The sequence below is a fragment of the Pristis pectinata genome, chromosome 19 (genome assembly GCF_009764475.1).
Source record: "Pristis pectinata isolate sPriPec2 chromosome 19, sPriPec2.1.pri, whole genome shotgun sequence".
In the NCBI taxonomy this organism is placed as follows: Eukaryota; Metazoa; Chordata; class Chondrichthyes; order Rhinopristiformes; family Pristidae; genus Pristis; species Pristis pectinata.
The window spans coordinates 40,398,954-40,417,146 of NC_067423.1; the positions used below are offsets into that span (position 1 = coordinate 40,398,954).

An 18,193-nucleotide genomic window follows, 5' to 3' on the forward strand; every position below is an offset into this window, starting at 1 on the left:
CAGCCTGGAATGTGCCAGCCGGCAGCATTCCCCTACGGACATCTCGCTGTGCTGGGAGACCAACAATTTTCGGGCAGACCAAAGAGCGTCTTTCACCGAGTTGATGACCTTCCAGCAGCAGTTGATGTCCGTCTCTGTGTGTGTCCCCGGGAACAGCCCATAGTTCAGATAATCCTCTGTTACACTGCTGCTGGGGATGAAACGTGACAAGGACATGGTGACGAATGACCGATGTTAGCATTGAGGATACCAGCTAGTGAGTGATGCTGGACAGAGCAGCCTTCACGCCAGAGGGCTTCAATACCCTTTCCTCAAAGTGAGGCTGGCACCTAGTCCACGTTTCCTTGTAAGGTGCTCAGAATCAGGTTTATTATTGCTGACAAATGCCATGAAACTTAACATAAATTATACATAACTAACGTGTACAAAAACAAAGTAAACGTAACGACACTTGTGCAACGACCATAAATCCTAAATGCGCCACATCCACAGGTGATGCCTTGTCGTACACCCTCAAACAAAATCTCCTGTAGTTTTATCAAACATGATCAGAATCAGGTTTATTATCACTGACATATGTCGTGAAATGTGTTGTTCTGTGGCAGCAGTACAGTGCAAGACATAAAGGCGTAAAAATTATTATAAGTTACAAAAATAAATATTGCAAAAGAGGAATAACGAGGTAGTGTTCATGGGTTCATGGACCTTTCAGAAATCTGATGGCGGAGGGGAAGAAGCTGTTCCTGAAACGTTGAGTGTGGGTCTTCAGGCTCCTGTACCTCCTCCCCAGTGGTAGTAACGAGAAGAGGGTGTGTCCCAGGTGGTGAGGGTCCTCAATGATGGGGCTATGCTCTTTTAAATTCTCTATTGTCCCTAGAGCCATAGAGAGAGATACAGCAGGGAAACAGGCCCTTCAGCCCACCGAGTCCTCACCAACCATCAACCACACATTTATACGAAAAAGAAAAAAAAACTGCTGGAGGATCTCGGTGGGTCGGGCAGCGTCTGTGGCGGGAAATGGACAGTCGACGCTTCGGGTCGAGACCCTTCATCAGGACTGAAAGAGTAGAGGGGAGATAGCTGGTATAGAGAGGCGAGGGGAAGGGGATAGGAGGAGCCGGCAGGTGATAGGTGGATCCGGGTGAGGAGGGGCGATCGGCAGATCGGTGGGGGGGGTGGAGAGTGGAAATAGTGACAGAGGCTGGGAGGTGATAGGTGGAGGTGACAGAGGGCTGGAGCTGATGGGATCTGATAGGAGAGGAAGGTGGAGCGTGGAACCAAATAAGGGAGGTGGGGAGGGCAGTGGGAGGAGTGTGTGGGTGACGGGCAGGTGGAGGAGGGGAAAGGAACAGGGTGATGGGGAGTTGGGGTTGGGGTGGGGGTTGGTATAGGAGGAATCAGGTAGATCAGGAAGAGAGTGAGAAGGGACAGAGGGGGAGCAGGTTACCTGAAGTCGGTGAATTCAACCTTCATACTGTCAGGTTGTAGACGACCCAGGCAGGATATGAGGTGCTGCTCCTCTAGGTTGTGTTTGGCCTCACCCTGGCAGTGGAGGGGGCCGAGGACATTCAGGTCAAATGGGGAGGGGAATTAAAATGGCCTTAAAATGCACCGTGGAGGATGGAGCACAGGCGCTCGGCAACGTAGTCACCTGGTCTCGAACCCTGCACCGGCCCCCATTTTATTCTCCTCACCTTCACATCAATTCCGCAGACTCTACCAATACCAACGTACCAGGGGCAGTTCACAGTGGCTAAATACACTTACTTGAAGGACTATCATTGACCTGTGAGTTGAAGAAACACTTTAGAACTCTCTACACACTGTCAAAAATCTCAAGTAAAGCCAGAAGGAGAACACAGAAAGAATGTAACATGATCTATAGAGATATAGCAACCAAATGCCCACTGGAGGTGTGCCTCAGTTAGTGCCCTGCCTCTATGGTTTGTTAACCGATCACTAGTGTGCTTGGGTTGAAGAGACAGGTACACCTACACTATCAATTATTCTTGCAGTTTGCTGCTCTGGGCAATCAATTATAAAAATGTGTGTGGTGCAAAACAATCCAGGCGAAGTCAAAGACGTGCATTCCACTGCAGGCAGCTTGGTCACCAGAGGAGAGAGATTTAAGATAACTGACAAAGGAATTGGGAAGGAAGACAAGGATCGTTACCTTTCGCATTAAGTTGCAGTGATCAGGAGTGCACAGCCATTAAACAATAATGGCAGCTTTCAAAGGGAATTGTGGAAATATCTGAACTGGGAAAAACCGAAGGACAAAACACTGGAAAATAGGAGCAGAGTAGGCCAGCAGGTCCCTCAAGCCTGCCCCACCATTCAATATGATCAGGACTGATCTATGCTGGTCTCAACCCTTCTGTGTCCATTCCCCTTAACCTTCAATCTTTCAATTATTTACTTATCTCCACCTTAAATACATCGAATGATCTGGACTCCAGCACCCTCAGGGGCAAAGAATTCCAAAGGTTCACTCCTCTCTGAGAGATGAAGATGGAAGGGGCGTCTGGATAGACTGTTCCCTCACAGAGCTAGCACGTTCACGGGCACTTAAGGCTGAATGGCCTCCTCCTGTGCTGCATCTGTATGTGATCCCATTCCATGCCCCCAGTCCTCCTTGGTTTCACAACTCCTAAATTCTGCTTCCTGATTTTGTTCCCTATTGCAGTGTTGGTCAGTGGAATCAGACTTTGCAATAAGCAACTCCTTCCTCGTTAATAAACTTAATCTGTATTTTTGATCTTTTGTTTTTAAATAGCCCTTTTGTCACTGGCCATAAATTGGATGGGTTGACAGCTCTTCGGAAGGAACCAGAGTGATGTGACAGAACATTCTGGAGGAAATCCAGAAGGCCATGATGTGGGTGGGATGGAAAATATGATTTGCCAATAATAGTTAGTGGCCAGCTCAAAAAAAAAGGTGATCTTAGAACATGGAACATAGAACAGTACAGCACAGGAACAGACCCTTCGGCCCACAATGTTGTGCCAAACTAATTAAGCTAATGACACCTAATCCCTTCTGCCTGCAGATGGTCCATATCCCTCCATTTCCTGCATATTCATGTGCCTATCTAAGAGCCTCTTAAACACCTCTATCATATCAGCCTCCACCACCACCCCTGGCAGTGTATTCCAGGCACCCACTGCTCTCTGTGTTAAAAAAAGTCTCCTTTGAACTTTCCCCCTCTCACCTTAAATGCATGCCCTCTAATATTAGGCATTTTGACCCTGGGAAAAAGATACCAGCTGTCTACTCTATCTGTTCCTCTCATAATCTTATAAATTTCTATCAGATCTCCCTCAGCCTCTACTGCTCCAGAGAAAACAACCCAAGTTTGTCCAACCTCTCCTCATAGAACAATCTTCTTCTCCTTCCTGGGTAGTCCCTCAGAGTGAAGAATGAATTTTTACCTAACTACATCCGACACCATAGGCCAGTAGGCCCATCAGGTACATGCTAGCTCCCTGAGGAGTAATCCCATCACTCCCACTCCCTCATTCCTCATCTCCCTGTACCCCTACAACACTCTCCCACAAGCCCAATAACTCCCCTTGGTTTGCCACTAACCTACACCAAGGGGTAATATGCAGCAGGCAACTAACCCAGGAGTATGTCTTTGCCTGTGGTATTGAAACAAACAACAAGAGTTTCTATGAATACGTAAATAGGAAGAAGGTGGCTAAAGTAAATGTGGCTGAGAACGAGTCTGGTGAATTAATAACAGGAAACAAGGAAGTGGCAGATATGTTAAATCAATACTTTGCATCAGTCTTCGCCATGGAGGAGACTGTAATATATCCCTGCGATAACAGATGGGCTAATTACAAACAACAGGGAGGAACTTGTAAAAATCCCCATCACACAGGATAAAATATTACAAAAACTTGGGGTGCTAATGGTGGACAGATCACCAGGACTCGATGGCCTGCACCCAAGAGTGAAAGGAAGTGGCTGCAGAGATAGTGGACCCATTGGGTGAATTTTCTCAAAACTCACTAAATTCCAGGAGGGTACCAGGAGATTGGTAAACAGCCAACATAACTCCCTTGTTCAAAAAGTAAGACAGAAGGTGGGGGAATATAGGTCAGTTAGTTTAACATCTATTGTTGGCAAGATGCGAGAGTCAATAATCAAGGAGGAAATTACTAATCATTCAGGAGAGCTGACTATAATCAAACCCAGTCAACATGGTTTTATGAAAAGTAAATCACTTTTGACAAGTTTGCTCAAATTCTTTGATGATGTGACAGGGAGAGTTGATAGAGGGGAACTTGTAGATGCAGTGAATGGATTGAAAGCTGGCTGTCACATCGGGAACAGAGTTTATGGAATAAATGGGTCCTTTTCAGGCTGGGGGTATGTAACTAGTGGAGCACCTCAGGGATCAGTTCTTGGCCCTCAGTTGTTTACTATTTATATTAATGACCTGGGGGGTTGACCAAAATGTAAGGTTTCCAAGTTTGCCGATGACATGAATAGAGGTGGAAGGGCATGTTGTGGTGAGGATATAAGATAAGATTTCTTTATTAGTCACATGTACATCGAAACACACAGTGAAATGCATCTTTTTGCGTAGAGTGTTCTGGGGGCAGCCCATAAGTGTCGCCACGCTTCCGGCGCCAACGTAGCATGCTCACAACTTCCTAACCCGTACATCTTTGGAAGGTGGGAGGAAACCGGAGCACCCGGAGGAAACCCACGCAGTCATGGGGAGAATGTACAAACTCCTTATGGTGATTCTGAAATGGGATATAGATGGATTGAATGATTGGACATAACCCTGGCAAATGGAGTCTAATGTGGGGAAATGTGAGGTCGTGCACTTTGGTAAGAGGAATCAAAAAGTAGATTATTGTCTAAATGGAGAGAGACTGCAAGTGAGTGAAGTTCAGAGGGATCTAGTTGTTCCAGTGCATGAATCACCGAAAAGTTAGCAGGCAGAGAAACAAAGGACTGCAGATGCTGGAATCTGGATGAAAAACACGACGATGCTGGAGGAACTCAGCAGGCCAGGCAGCATCCGTGGAGAAAAGCAGGCGGGTCAACGTTTCGGGTCAGGACCCTTCTTCAGGACTGAAGATAGGAAAAGGGGAAGCCCAATGTATAGGAGGGAAAAGCAGAGCAGTGATAGGTGGACAAAAGAGGGGAGGCGGGGTGGGCACAGGGTGGTGATAGGTAGATGCAGGTGAGAGATGGTGATAGGCAGGTGCGGGGGAGGAGGGGAGAGCCGATCCACCGGGGGATGGGTCACAGGTAAGGAGAGAGGGAAAAAAGTAAAAAAAAGGCTAGGAAAGGGAAGAAGAGAAGAAGCGTGGTGGGGGGGTGGGGGGGGAGTTGCGGGGAAGGGGGTGTGGGGATTACCTAAAGTGGGAGAATTCAATGTTCATGCCGTTAGGCTGCAAGGTTCCAAGATGGAAAATGAGGTGCTGTTCCTCCAGTTTGGGCTTGGAATTCTCCTGGCAGTGGAGGAGGCCGAGGACCGACATATCAGTGATAGTGTGGGAGGGGGAGCTGAAGTTAGCAGGCAGGTACAACAAGTAGTTAAGAAGGTAAGTGGCACGTTGGCCTTTATTGCAAAGGGTCAGAGTTTAGGGAGATTTTATTACAGTTGTACTGGGTGTTGGAGAGGTCAAATCTGGAGTACTGTGCACAGTTTTGGTCCCCTTACCTGAAAAAGGATGTAGTAGCATTGGAAGCAGTCTGAAGGAGGTTCGCCAGGCTAATTCCTGGGATGAGAGGGTTGTCCTATTAAGACAGGGCAGTTGGATCTGTATTCCTTGGAGTTTAGAAGAATGAAGGGTTTTGTTCAGGAGAACTCCATTGAAACCTACCGGATACTGAAAGGCCTGGATAGAGTGGATGTTTCTCCAAGGGTTACGTTCAAACATACAAGATCCAAAGGGGGCTTGACAGGGTAGACGTTGAGATGTTTTCACAAATGGTAGAGTCTCGACCAAGGGGATATAACTACAAAATAAGGTGGGGGAATACAGGTCAGTTAGTTTAACATCTATGGACGGTCATTTAAAACTGAGGACCATAGAAATTCCTTCTCCCAGAGGGTAATGAATCTTTTTAATTCTCTGCCCCTGAGGGTGATGGAAGCCAGATCACTGGATATGTCTATGGTGGGGATAGACAATATTTGAAATATCGAGGAATTGCAGGCTATGGGGAACTGGCACTGAAGAGGAGTTGAGGCCTGCATGGATCAGCCATGATCATATTGAATGGTGGGGAGGGATTGAGGGGCCTGCTCCTACTTTCTTGTGTTCTTGGGATGTGGGAGAAAACAAAAGCATGTGGTCATCGGGAGAACATGCAAACTCCACACAGACAGCGCTGGAGGTCCCGATTGAACTGGGTTCTCAGGGGCTGCAAGGCTTAATTGTTTCTGCCCTGATTCTGTGGTATGCAGGAACCTGACCATGCACCAGGTTGGGCAAGAGCTGATTCAAGGTCAAAGTCAAAGTTGAGTTTATTGTCACATGCGCAGATGCAGTGAAAAACTTACTTGCAGCAGCATCACAGGCACATAGCATCAGATAAGCAGCGTTCACAAGAAAAACATAAATTATACACAACTCTTACAAGAACATGACTAGAACAAAAAAAAAAGTCCATTTTGGTGTGAAGTGATCAAAGTGGTCATAGTGTTGCTATACTATAGTGATTAGGGTTGTGCTGGTTGATGATGGACTGTTGGGCAGGTCATTTATTGTGTGCCCCTCTTGTGGTTTGTACCTGGTCTCCAAGTGCTCCTGAAGACCCAAAGAGCTCAGTACCATCCTGGACGCTCCTCCTCCACTTTGACCGATCATGGGCCAGGGACTTCGATGGGTTGGTGAGGATGTTATGTTCCACCTCCCTCCATCCACTGCCTTGCAGAACATCCTCAAAGTGTTTTCTATGCAGAGGTCTGGTGCCGGGCATGGAGATGGAGACCCACCCATTGGAGCTGGTGGAGTGGGATCACAGCCTTGCTACCGGGAGAGGGCACCGATATTGGCAGGCTGGCTTAACCAGTGGATCTGGGAGACTTGGCAAAGAAGGCATTGATGTGCTTTGAGGTGCTTGCTGTAGATTGTCCACCTCTCAGAAGTGTACAGGAGGGCAGGGATCACTGCTGCTCGACCATTGGACCACGACATTGACACATTCACACAAGGAAACCATCTACTTCAGCCGCACCAGGAGACTATTGCTTACCCCATTGTACAGCCAAAACACAACAGGGAAAATTTCCTTGGTGAGTAGTGTTCAGTCACAAATAGATGTGCACTGATTGCTTCATGTTTTGCTGTCACCAGTTGCAAATTCTTATCCTACTATATGCAACAAAGAACAAGGTAGTAATCTTCAATGTTTTACTACTTCTACATAGCGAAGAGTCCATCGTACACGTAGTCGCCTTGGTAATGCAAGGTGACTTGGAAGCCAGTCTGTATGTAGTCAGTCGGCTTCTGAGACATGGACAATCTGTGACATGTGCCCCAAAGTGTTGGAAAATAATGCCATCAATACCGTCTTTGCCAAGCCCAACAAAATAATCCGCTGACATCCCACAACAGCAGAGCTATATTGACCAAACAATCTGTCGTACCGACACTGTTTCAGCGATACACACAGGGGAAGAGCTCTGCAGAGGTTGTCATCTTTCACATCTGCCCTTGGTTTAACTTGGTTTAATCTGCCCTTGGGCAGATTGGTTTAACGACACCCACAGGCTTGGCCCAGATTATTGCGTTCAAGTCTCTGGAATGGGACTCATGTCCATCAGAATCCAAAGCAAGGTTGACATCCACTGAGCCATGGTTGGCATCCAATACTTTCTCTATTGGCTTATCAATTTCACCTCAAAATAAGGTTCCCTACCATCGTTGCCAGCTGAAATAGCAATGGCAATCTGACTATAAATACACAGAAGATAAGAAAACTTAGATACAGGCCACAACACACCCAGCACCTTCACCACAACGGATAAGTCACTGCTGTTTCTCATTCACACTCATGAGGCAAGCAGCTTCTTTCTACAGCTTTTAAAATTAGGCTGTTCAAACCAAATGAAAAAAATATGGCCATAAGACCATAAAATATAGGTTCAGTTTTAGGCCATTCGGCCCATCAAGTCTGCTCCGCCATTCAATCATGGCTGATTTTTTTTCAACCCCATTCTCCTGCCTTCTCCCCATAACCCTTAACCCCCTTACCAATCAAGAACCTATAAATCTCTGCCTTAAATACACCCAATGACTTGGCCTCCACAGCCCTCTGTGGCAACGAATTCCACAGATTCACCACCCTCTGGCTGAAGAAATTCCTCCTCATCACAGTTCAAAAGGGACGTCTCTTTATTCTGAGGCGGTGCCCTCCGATCCTGAATTCTCCTACTAATGAAAACATCCTCTCCACATCCACTCTATCCAGGCCTTTCGGTATCCGGTAGGTTTCAATGGAGTTCTCCTGAACTCCACTGAGTTCGGCCCTCACGTTTCCATTGTTAATTCTTCCAAGTTATTAAACCACTCAGGGCGAAATACAATTGGACAAGCTACTTGACTCATTCACCCTTTAAAGCCAATAGACTCTATCAGCCAATCACTAGAACAGTTTCCCTCTGTTATCCCAGGTGGGGTTTCCTCTTGTCAGCCATCTAGTACTGGTCACGACACATGGTCAAGTAAGCATAAGCTTGTCTAAAAGTGAAAAAACTTCAGGTCAAGTGGAAACAATCTAGTTGACAATGACGTGATGTTGTCTAAGAGAGGTGGTGAAAGCTTGTTAATCACAGCCGATCTGTTCGAGAAGGTGTGACCAGAGGGAGATGAAGTAGGGAAGAGGAGAGAATCAAAAGATGCTAGAATTGTGATGAAGAGCCAGAAATCTGAAATAAAAGAGAATGCTAGAAATACCCAGCAGGTCAGGCAGCAACTGTGGAGAGTAATGGACACAGCCCAGTCCATCACGGGCACAGCCCTCCCCACCCCTGACAGTATCTGCCTTAAGGAGGTGGCATCTCTCATCAAGGATCCCCACCATCCGGGCCATGCCCTCTTCTCGCTGCTACCGTCAGGCAGGAGGTACAGAAGCCTGAAGTCCCACACCACCAGGTTCAGGAACAGCTACTTTCCGACAACAATCAGGATCTTGAACCGACCTGCACAACCCTAACCCTACCTCAGCAACGGAACACTACGGACCACCTCCTGCACTACCATGGACTTGTCTCTGATTTGCACTGTCTTGTTTTTGAAGTGTTTTTCTTCACTGCCTTGTATAACGTGCAAATATTTTATGTATAATTCATGTTCTGTGTGTTGTCTGGACCTACCTGCCTGTGATGCTGCTGCAAGCAAGTTTTTCCTTGTACCTGTACCTCACTGTACTTGTGCACATGACAGGAAACTCGACTTAAAACTTGAGAGGGTTTTTGGAGAGGGAACCAGCTGGTCCTTTCGAATGCTTGAGGAAAGTCAGTCCTTCCAATTGGAAACGCACCACAAAACAAGCATTCCTGGGAGTGGGAAGCCTGACCCATGGAAGATTCTTATTCCTTCAGCAAGACCTTGCACTTGTTTACCAACACTGAGGCTGTAAAACAGCCCAATGCATTTCACAGAAGCATAATCAGACAATAAACTGACATAGAGTCGTAGAGTAATACAGCACAGAAAGAGGCCCATTGGCCCAACTCATTCATACCAACCCACCTAAGCTAGTCCCATTTACCTACATTTGGCCCATATCCCTCCATACCATTCCTATCCATGTACTTATCCAAGTGTCTTTTAAATGTTGTTAATGTACCTGCTTCAACCACTTCCTCTGGCACCTCGTTCCATATATCCGCCGGCCTCTGCGTGAAGAAGTTGCCCCTTGGGCCCCTTTTAAATCTTTCCCCTCTCACCATCAACCGATGCCTTCTAACTTTTGGTTCCCTTTCCCTGGAAAAAGGACTGTGCGTTCACCCTATCTACGCCCCTCACGATTTTATACACCGACATACTTTAGGTTAGGTGTTAAGGTGACTAAAAGAAGAAAGTAGGAGAGACGCTGAACAAATTTTGGGGTTTTAGTGATGGAATCTGGGCCACCGAGTTACAGCAAAAGAAAGCAAGGAAAAATTATATCGACTGAATCCTGCTACTGTTGTCAACGAGGACTCTTTTAAGCAAAACAGTAAGTTTTTCTTGCTTAGATTTCACATATGGGCTACCCCGGGTTACGAACACCCAAATTACGGACATCCCTTCGTACGAGTGAGTTTTTATTAAATTCAAAAGTCTGATGTACAAACATACGTTTGTTTCGACAAACGGCAGAGCAAGTTTCCTCTCTCGCTCCAATTTTATTCTTTCTTATCAGTCTTATGTGCTTTTGATGCCATTCATCACAACACTGTGGAGGTGCAGTTACCATAGAGTGATTTTTGTGTATTATCAGACATAGGGACAGAATCGACTTAACGATATTTGTAAAAACAGAAATGGTTTGTTACCTGAGGACACCCCGGAATACCAGAAGGTTAAACCACAGTTCTCTGAACTTGGGTGACTTCAGTCAAGCCAGATTTCCACAGTGTCTGCCCAGTCTTACTGGGAGAACCACAAATGAGATTCCTAGCGAAGGTTTCTCCTCCACTCCAGGGTTATTTATTCAACAGGCTCTCCCCTCTTTCTCACACTCTCCCTCTTACTTTTCTAATTATTTGTCAATATCTGACTTTTTGAGCTTTGCTGGATACATTTGGAACTTACCAAACCATATTTCATTACAACAGAGGTATCAGTTTATTATTATCACTTGTACTGAGGTACAGTGAAAAACTTGTCTTGCATACCATTCGTACAGGTCAATTCATTACACAGCGCAGTTACATTGAGTTAGTACAGAGTTCATTGAGGTAGTACAGGTAAAAACCAGGAGGAGGACATTCAGCCCATCGAGTCCATGTTGACTCACAGAGCAGTCCTATCCTTCATTTATTTTCCCTGTAACCCATTCTCCCCATATTCTGATCAGCTCCCCCCAGATTCTACCACTCCCCTACGTATTAGGAGCAATTAATGGCCAATTAACCCACTGACCTCCATGTCTTTGGGGTGTGGGAGGAAACTGAGGTACTGGGAACAACCCACACGGCCACAGGGAGAACGTGTAAACTCCACACAGACAGCACCCGCTCAAGATCAAACCCGAGTCTCTGGAGTTGTGAGGCACCCACTGCGCCACCCCATTATTTAGATCCGGAGACAAATTAAAGCTTCCTGTCGACAAACAACCTGCTGGAAGAACTCACTGGGTCCAGCGGCATCTGCGAGAGAACGTTTTGGGTCGGAACCCTGCAAGGTTTTGACCCGAAACATCGATCATCCCTTTCCTCCCGCAGATGCCGCTTGAGCTGCTGAGTTATTCCAGCAGGTTGTGTGTTGTTCCAGTTTCCAGTCTCTCCTGTCTCTCTTAAAGCTTCATAGAACATGGAGCACTACAGCACAGTACAGGCCCTTCGGCCCACAATGTTCTGCCAACATGTTATCCTGCTCTAAGATCTATCTAACCCTTCCCTCCCACATAGCCCCCCATTTCTCTATCATTCATGTGTCTATCTAAGAGTCTCTTAAATGTCCCTAATGTATCTGCCCCCAGAACCTCTGCCGGCAGAGCGTTCCACGCACCCACCACTCTCTGTGTAAATAACTTACCCCTGACATCCCCCTTATACCCTCCTCCAATCACCTCAAAATTATGTCCCCTCATGTTAGCCATTGTCGCCCTGGGAAAAAGTCTCTGACTGTCCACTCGATCTATCCCTCTTATCATCTTGTACACCTCTATCAAATCACCTCTCATCCTCCGTCTCTCCAAAGAGAAAAGCCCTAGCTCGCTCATCCTATCCTCATAAGACAAAATGGTTTCATTCTGTTACGATTTTAACTATTTCCAAAGTTCAGTACTTACATTCACCAATAAAGTAGGATATGGCGTTATATGCTAAATATCTGGCAGAGTGCTAACAGGATTATGAGGGAAAAGGTATTTTTCCAAACTGACAGAAAACACTGCTGTTATAATTCAGGCTACAAACAATTAATATTAAGTAATATTTATGTTTAAAAATAAGGTTAAAATCAATTATGTCTGAGCATGACAAGCTCTTGAGGTCATAACCATTTCCTTTAGTATCTTTGATGATCTCAGTTATTGTGGTCTCTTATATCTCAGCAGATTGGTTCAGTTTAAAGGAAATGGGACACAGAAATAGCAAGCTGGACAGAGGTAGCAAGCTTGCAATGTTTGCCACAGCCTTAGTCTTCCCCTTCTCAGCTGTCTGCTCCACCTCCTGCCTGTTTATTGGCTGCCACGTCTCCCCCATTACAACAGTGACTACTCTTCAGAAAGCACTTCCGTAACATGCTCTTGGACACTCTGGGGTTGTGGAGAGGACTGCAAAAATGCATAATGCAAGCTCTTTCTGTCTTTCATAAACGGCAGTGAATGCAGGCAGTGAGCAGAGCCAACCAAACCTTCAATCACCGGCATCAGTGAATCTGAAAACTCAGCTTCATGAATAAACAAAACAGAAACAAAAAGAAACGGGCAAAAGGGTGGATCTCATGCCTGAAGCAACAGCTTTATTCTTCCCTCAACTGGCTGACAAAGAAATAGCTCTTCAATCAACCATAGACAGTGCTTGGCCAATCAGAGAGAGAGAGAGACTCCTGGCAGTGGCCAATGTGCAACAACTACCATTGAACAGTCACATCAGACAAGCAGTGTCAAACCACAGGGATTTCTTTTATCTTGTCCTTGCACAGCTAACAGCTGCCCAGAAGTTACAGCTGCTTAACTGCCAGAACCCATGTATGATGCAATTACTTGTCAGGGTGCAGATGCAAAGAGAGCAGGAGAAAATATATGATCTACTCTGCAGAGCAACAAACACAAGGCTGCAGCAAGAGCCTTGTGTGGAGAAGTTCTAGGCTGCCTTTCAACCATCTGCTGTTGTATAAACGCCACTGTCAAGGTCAAAGCAGTGCTGAGTGTAAGTTGCAGACTCCACTGTCTGACCAATGTTCATCCTTCAATCAACATCAGCAGAAGAGCTCTAGAAGGGGATAGTGAATGAACCCTGCAGAACAAACCTTATAGAGGAATATAAAATCATGAGCATAGATAAGGTGATAAGTCACAGACTATTTCCCAAGGTAGTGGGGTCTAAAACAAGAAGGCATAGATGTAAGGTGAGCGGGGAAAGATTTAAAAGGGACTTCTTCACACAGAGGGTGGTAGGTATATGGAACCAGCTGCCAGAGGAAGCTGTAGAAGCAGGTACAATTACAATGGTTAAAAGACACTTGGACAGGTTCATGGATAGGAAAGGTTTAGAGGGAAGTGGGCCAGATGCAAGCAAATGGGACTAGCTCGGATAGACATCTTGGTTGGCATGGGCAAGTTGGGCCGAAGGGCCTGTTTCTGTGCTGTATAACTCTATGAATCTATGAAACAGTGTTACAATTCCCATCTCTTCCCAAGTCTTCCCCTGTCCTTTACAGATGATTCCCTACACCCTGGCAGATTGGAATTGGTTTATTACTGTCACTTGTACCGTGCTACAGTGAAAAACTTGTCTTACATGCCGTTCATACAGATCAATTCATTACAACAGTGCATTGAGGTAGTACAAGGTAAAACAATACAGAATGCAGAGAAAAGTGTCACAGCTACAGAGAAAGTGCAGTGCAGGCAGACAAGGTCATAACGAGGTAGATTGTGAGGTCAAGAGGCCATCTTATCGTACTGGGGAACCGTTCAATAGTCTTATAACTATTATAAGAGCAGGCACGGTAGTGTAGCAGTTAGCATAATGCTATTACAGTGCCAGCGGCCCGGGTTCAATTCCAGCTACTGTCTGTAAGGAGTTTGTACGTTCTCCCCGTGTCTGCGTGGGTTTCCTCCAGATGCTCCGGTTTCCTCCCACATTCCAAAGACATACGAGTTAGGAAGTTGTGGGCATGCAATGTTGGCGCCGGAAGCATAGCGACACTTGCAGACTGCTCCCAGAACACCGTCCATAAAAAATGCATTTCACTGTGTGTCTCAATGTACATGTGACTAATAAAGATATCTTATCTTATAACAGCGGGGTAGAAGCTGTCCTTGAGCCTGATGGTACGTGCTTTCAGGCTTTTGTATCTTCTGCCCGATGAGAGAGGGGAGAAGAGAGAATGTCCGGGGTGGTTGAGGTCTTTGATTATGTTGGCTGCTTTACCAAGGCAGCGAGAGGCATAGACAGAGTCCATGGGGGGGGGAAGGTTGGTTTCTGTGATGTGCTGAGCTGTGTCCACAACTCTCTGCAGTTTCTTGCAGATGGGATCATCAACCCCGCCCATTCTATTCCCCACATTCCCACTCTCAGTCCTGATACTTCTACTCAGAACCGCAGTAAAGTCCTCTCAATCCCACCCTCCAATCTGCCATTCTCCATCTTAGACACCTCATCCCCCTCAATTTACCTCACAGGTCCAAACACATCTTCTCCTCCCCCTTCCAGTTCCCCTTAATGGCAGGACCCATAACAGTGTTTGTGTACAGAGGGATCTTGTAGTCCATAGTTCCCTGAAAGTCCACAATCCTCCAGGGTAGAAGATTCTAAATTTTTACCACCCTCTACATGAAGAAGTTACTAAGCATCTCAGTTATAAATAACCGGCCCCTTAATCTTCTTATTAAATGCCTTTAGTAAGGCATTGACGAGGTCCCTCAGGGTAGGCTCATCCAGAAGATTAAGATGCATGTTACCCATGGTGACTTGGTAGTTTGGATTCAGAATTGGTTTGCCCACAGAAGACAGAGGGAAGTGGTGCAGGGGTGTTATTTTGGCTGGAGGTCTGTGACCAGTGGTGTTCTGCAGGGATCAGTGCTGGGGCCTCTGCTGTTTGTGATATTTATGACTTTGATGAAAGCATAGATGGGTGTGTTAGTGGAGATGACACAAAGATTGGTGGAGTTGCAGACAAAGCCTCTGTTCAGTCCAAAGCTGTGACGCTGTGCTGCCATTTAAATTCAGTGCCCCACTCTCTGTTTGATCTCTGTCCCTGTCAGACCCTGCTCACTGTAAACTTGAGGAACAACACCTCACCTGTCCGTCATGCACACTTCAGCAGCTCACCCAACCTCAGGCACTGCCTGAATTCCTCCTGCTGTGCCACAGCTGGTGGTGATCCACCACTGCCGGTCACGGCCTCCAGCTTTTGCTTCCTCCTCCTCTTTCCTGTGCACGGTAGTGTAGCGGTTAGCGTGACCCTATTACAGCGCCAGCGACCCAGGTTCAATTCCGGCCGCTGTCTGTAGGGAGTTTGTATGTTCTCCCCGTGTGTCTGCGTGGGTTTCCTCCGGGTGCTCCGGTTTCCTCCCACATTCTAAAGACGTACGGGTTAGGAAGTTGTGGGCATGCTATGTTGGCACCAGAAGCGTGGCGACACTTGCAGGCTGCCCCCAGAGCACTCGACGCAAAAGATGCATTTCACTGTGTGTTTTGATGTACATGTGACTAATAAAGAAATCTTATCTTATCAACCCTTCATAATCGATTACTTATTTCTGCTTTCCATCCCATCGTCAACCTTGCCTTCGAATCAATCGTCCCTCTCCTGCCCCCCTCGTTCCCTGCCTCTGCACTTGCTCAAAGCCAGTTGCATCTCCAAATTTTGCCAGCTCTTAATGAAACCTCAGCGGCCTGAAACTTTAACATTTGTCTCGTTCTCCCTGGTTGATTCATTACCTCTTTGTAACGCTATCCTGATGATGTTAATTGAGGGGTGAACATAGGCCAGGGTAGCAGGGAGAGTTCTCCTGCTCTTCCTTGTTGGGTCTACCACCTCAATCTGAGAGGCTTTCGGGGTCTCTGATAAATTCTCATCTGCCAGTCACCAATCAGTACGCACTGGACCCAAATCACCCAAACAATGTAAGAGTTGAGAACTATCAATGAGCCAAGGCAAACAACTAGCACTAGTTAACCACTGGTATAGAACCATCACCCTCCCCTCGAATTCGGGACCTCCCGTTGAGTTTGGTCCTACACAATGACCTCAGTGTAGAAGCAAAAAGGCAGAAAGCACTGACTTTAGGAAGGCAAATAATCCATTGTTCTTTAGTGCAAGAGGACTTGAGTAACAAGAGAAAAAAATGTCTTATTATAATTATTTAGGACTTGGTGAGACCAAAACCCACTGTTCTGTGTACAATCTTTAATCTTCTTACCTAAAAAAACGATACTTATTACAACACAGGAGGAGGCTATTTGGCCCACTAGGTCCTTACTAGCTCCCAGCAGAGTAATCCCATCATTCCCATTCCCCTTCTCCTTCCTTCCCTGTAGCCATACAACTTTCTCTCGTATGCCCATCAACACATAAGATTTCTTTATTAGTCACGTGTACATCGAAACACACAGTGAAATGCATCTTTTGCGTAGAGTGTTCTGGGGGCAGCCCGCAAGTGTCGCCACGCTTCCGGCGCCAACATAGCATGCCCACAACTTCCTAACCCGTACGTCTTTGGAATGTGGGAGGAAACCGGAGCACCCGGAGGAAACCCATGCAGACACGGGGAGAACATACAAACTCCTTACAGACAGCGTCAGGAATTGAACCCGGGTCGCTGGCGCTGTAAAAGCGTTATGCCAACTGCTACACTACTGTGCCATCCGACTACCGTGCCTGCCGTCCCACTACCATGCCTACCGTCACTACTGTGCCTGCCGTCTTGGATTCTCCTTGCCACTTCCCTACAATACAGGGTAATTTACAGCAGCCATTTAATCTACTAGTTTGTCATTGGCTTGTGGGAACATCAATAGCATTATAATCACCTCCGAATGCCAGATCACCATTTTGAGGGTTTGCACATAGAAATATTGGTATTGGTATCAGTTTATTATTGTCACATGCACCGAGATACAGTGAAAAGCTTTCGTTTGCGTGCCATCCAGACAGATCATGACAGACATCATCCTCACATTGAGGCCAACAGAGTTTGTTCTCTATCAAAAACAGTGCAGAATATAGTGTTGCAGTTGCAATGTTGTTCTACTTTAGAGAAATCACCTCTGGCAGTTAACTTACCTCGGAATTTCTTTGGTGGATTGGTCAGGTCTCCGGCTTCTGGCTGCACCACGCATCTGTCATCCACTAACCTGTAAGAGAAAGTTTCTTCAATTAGCTGAGACAAAGCTGCACGATTTTACCCTTGATTTTGCAGTCTGGGAGCAAACACTTACAAGGACTGACATTTCATTTGCTACTCAGAACAATGATTCACGATGGAGCAACGAAATGTGCTTTACAAAATCAGATGTGTTATTCCTCTTTTGCATTATTTATTTATTTTTGTGACTTATGGTAATTTTTATGTCTTTATGTCTTGCACTGTACTGCTGCCACATAACAACAAATTTCATGGCATACGTCAGTGATAATAAACCTGGTTCTGATTTCAATCAGGTACATGGTTGGATTAGTACCAGATTACAGCATTTATACTAGATTACAGTGCAACATTCAATTTAGATCTTTTTGACAGCATCCTAGTAGCAACAAGGATATTTAGCACAGAATGGTAAAATTCTGGGAGAGGGCTATGTCCAAGCACTTCACATATGCCAACGCACTGGTGACTTCAATAAGAACATAGAACAAATGAAAAGATCCTTCTTTAGTGTATCCTTCTACACAGGATATAATCATCGCATTGAAGCCACTGAACCCTTCTTGTATTCCTTAATACCATTGTTTCCCAGGTATTAGGAGTCACCTGCCCCTCATTTTTGGGATTGTCACTGCCGATTCAGGAAGTTGTGGCTCTAAGCCTAGCCCAGAGACTTGTCTTCCTGAAGACAGGACTCTATCACCAAGCAGGGCAGAGGCTCATGGGAACATCACCTGCAGGCTCCCCTCCAAATCACACACCATCCTGATCCGAGTATACATCACTGTTCCCTTTTTGTCACTAGGTCTAAATCCTGGAACCTTCCATCCAGCAGCACCATGGGCGCACCTTCACCAGAAGGACCACAGTGACCCACAACAGGTAGCTCACCACCATCTTCTCAAACACCAACTGGGGATCAGCAACAAATGCTGGCCTTGCCAGAGACATCCACTGCCCAAGA

At 46.1% G+C, this 18,193-nt stretch overlaps 1 protein-coding gene across 2 annotated transcripts in view; it reads right to left on the reverse strand.

Moving 5' to 3' along the window:
* Positions 1 to 18,193, reverse strand: part of itpr2 (inositol 1,4,5-trisphosphate receptor, type 2) — a 286,274-nt gene that overhangs the window by 221,845 nt on the left and 46,236 nt on the right. For both annotated transcript variants that reach the window (XM_052034332.1, XM_052034331.1), the window contains exon 2: positions 17,148 to 17,218. In XM_052034332.1, coding sequence (XP_051890292.1) covers positions 17,148 to 17,218 — 71 coding nt within the window. The remainder of the gene's footprint in view (positions 1 to 17,147; positions 17,219 to 18,193) is intronic.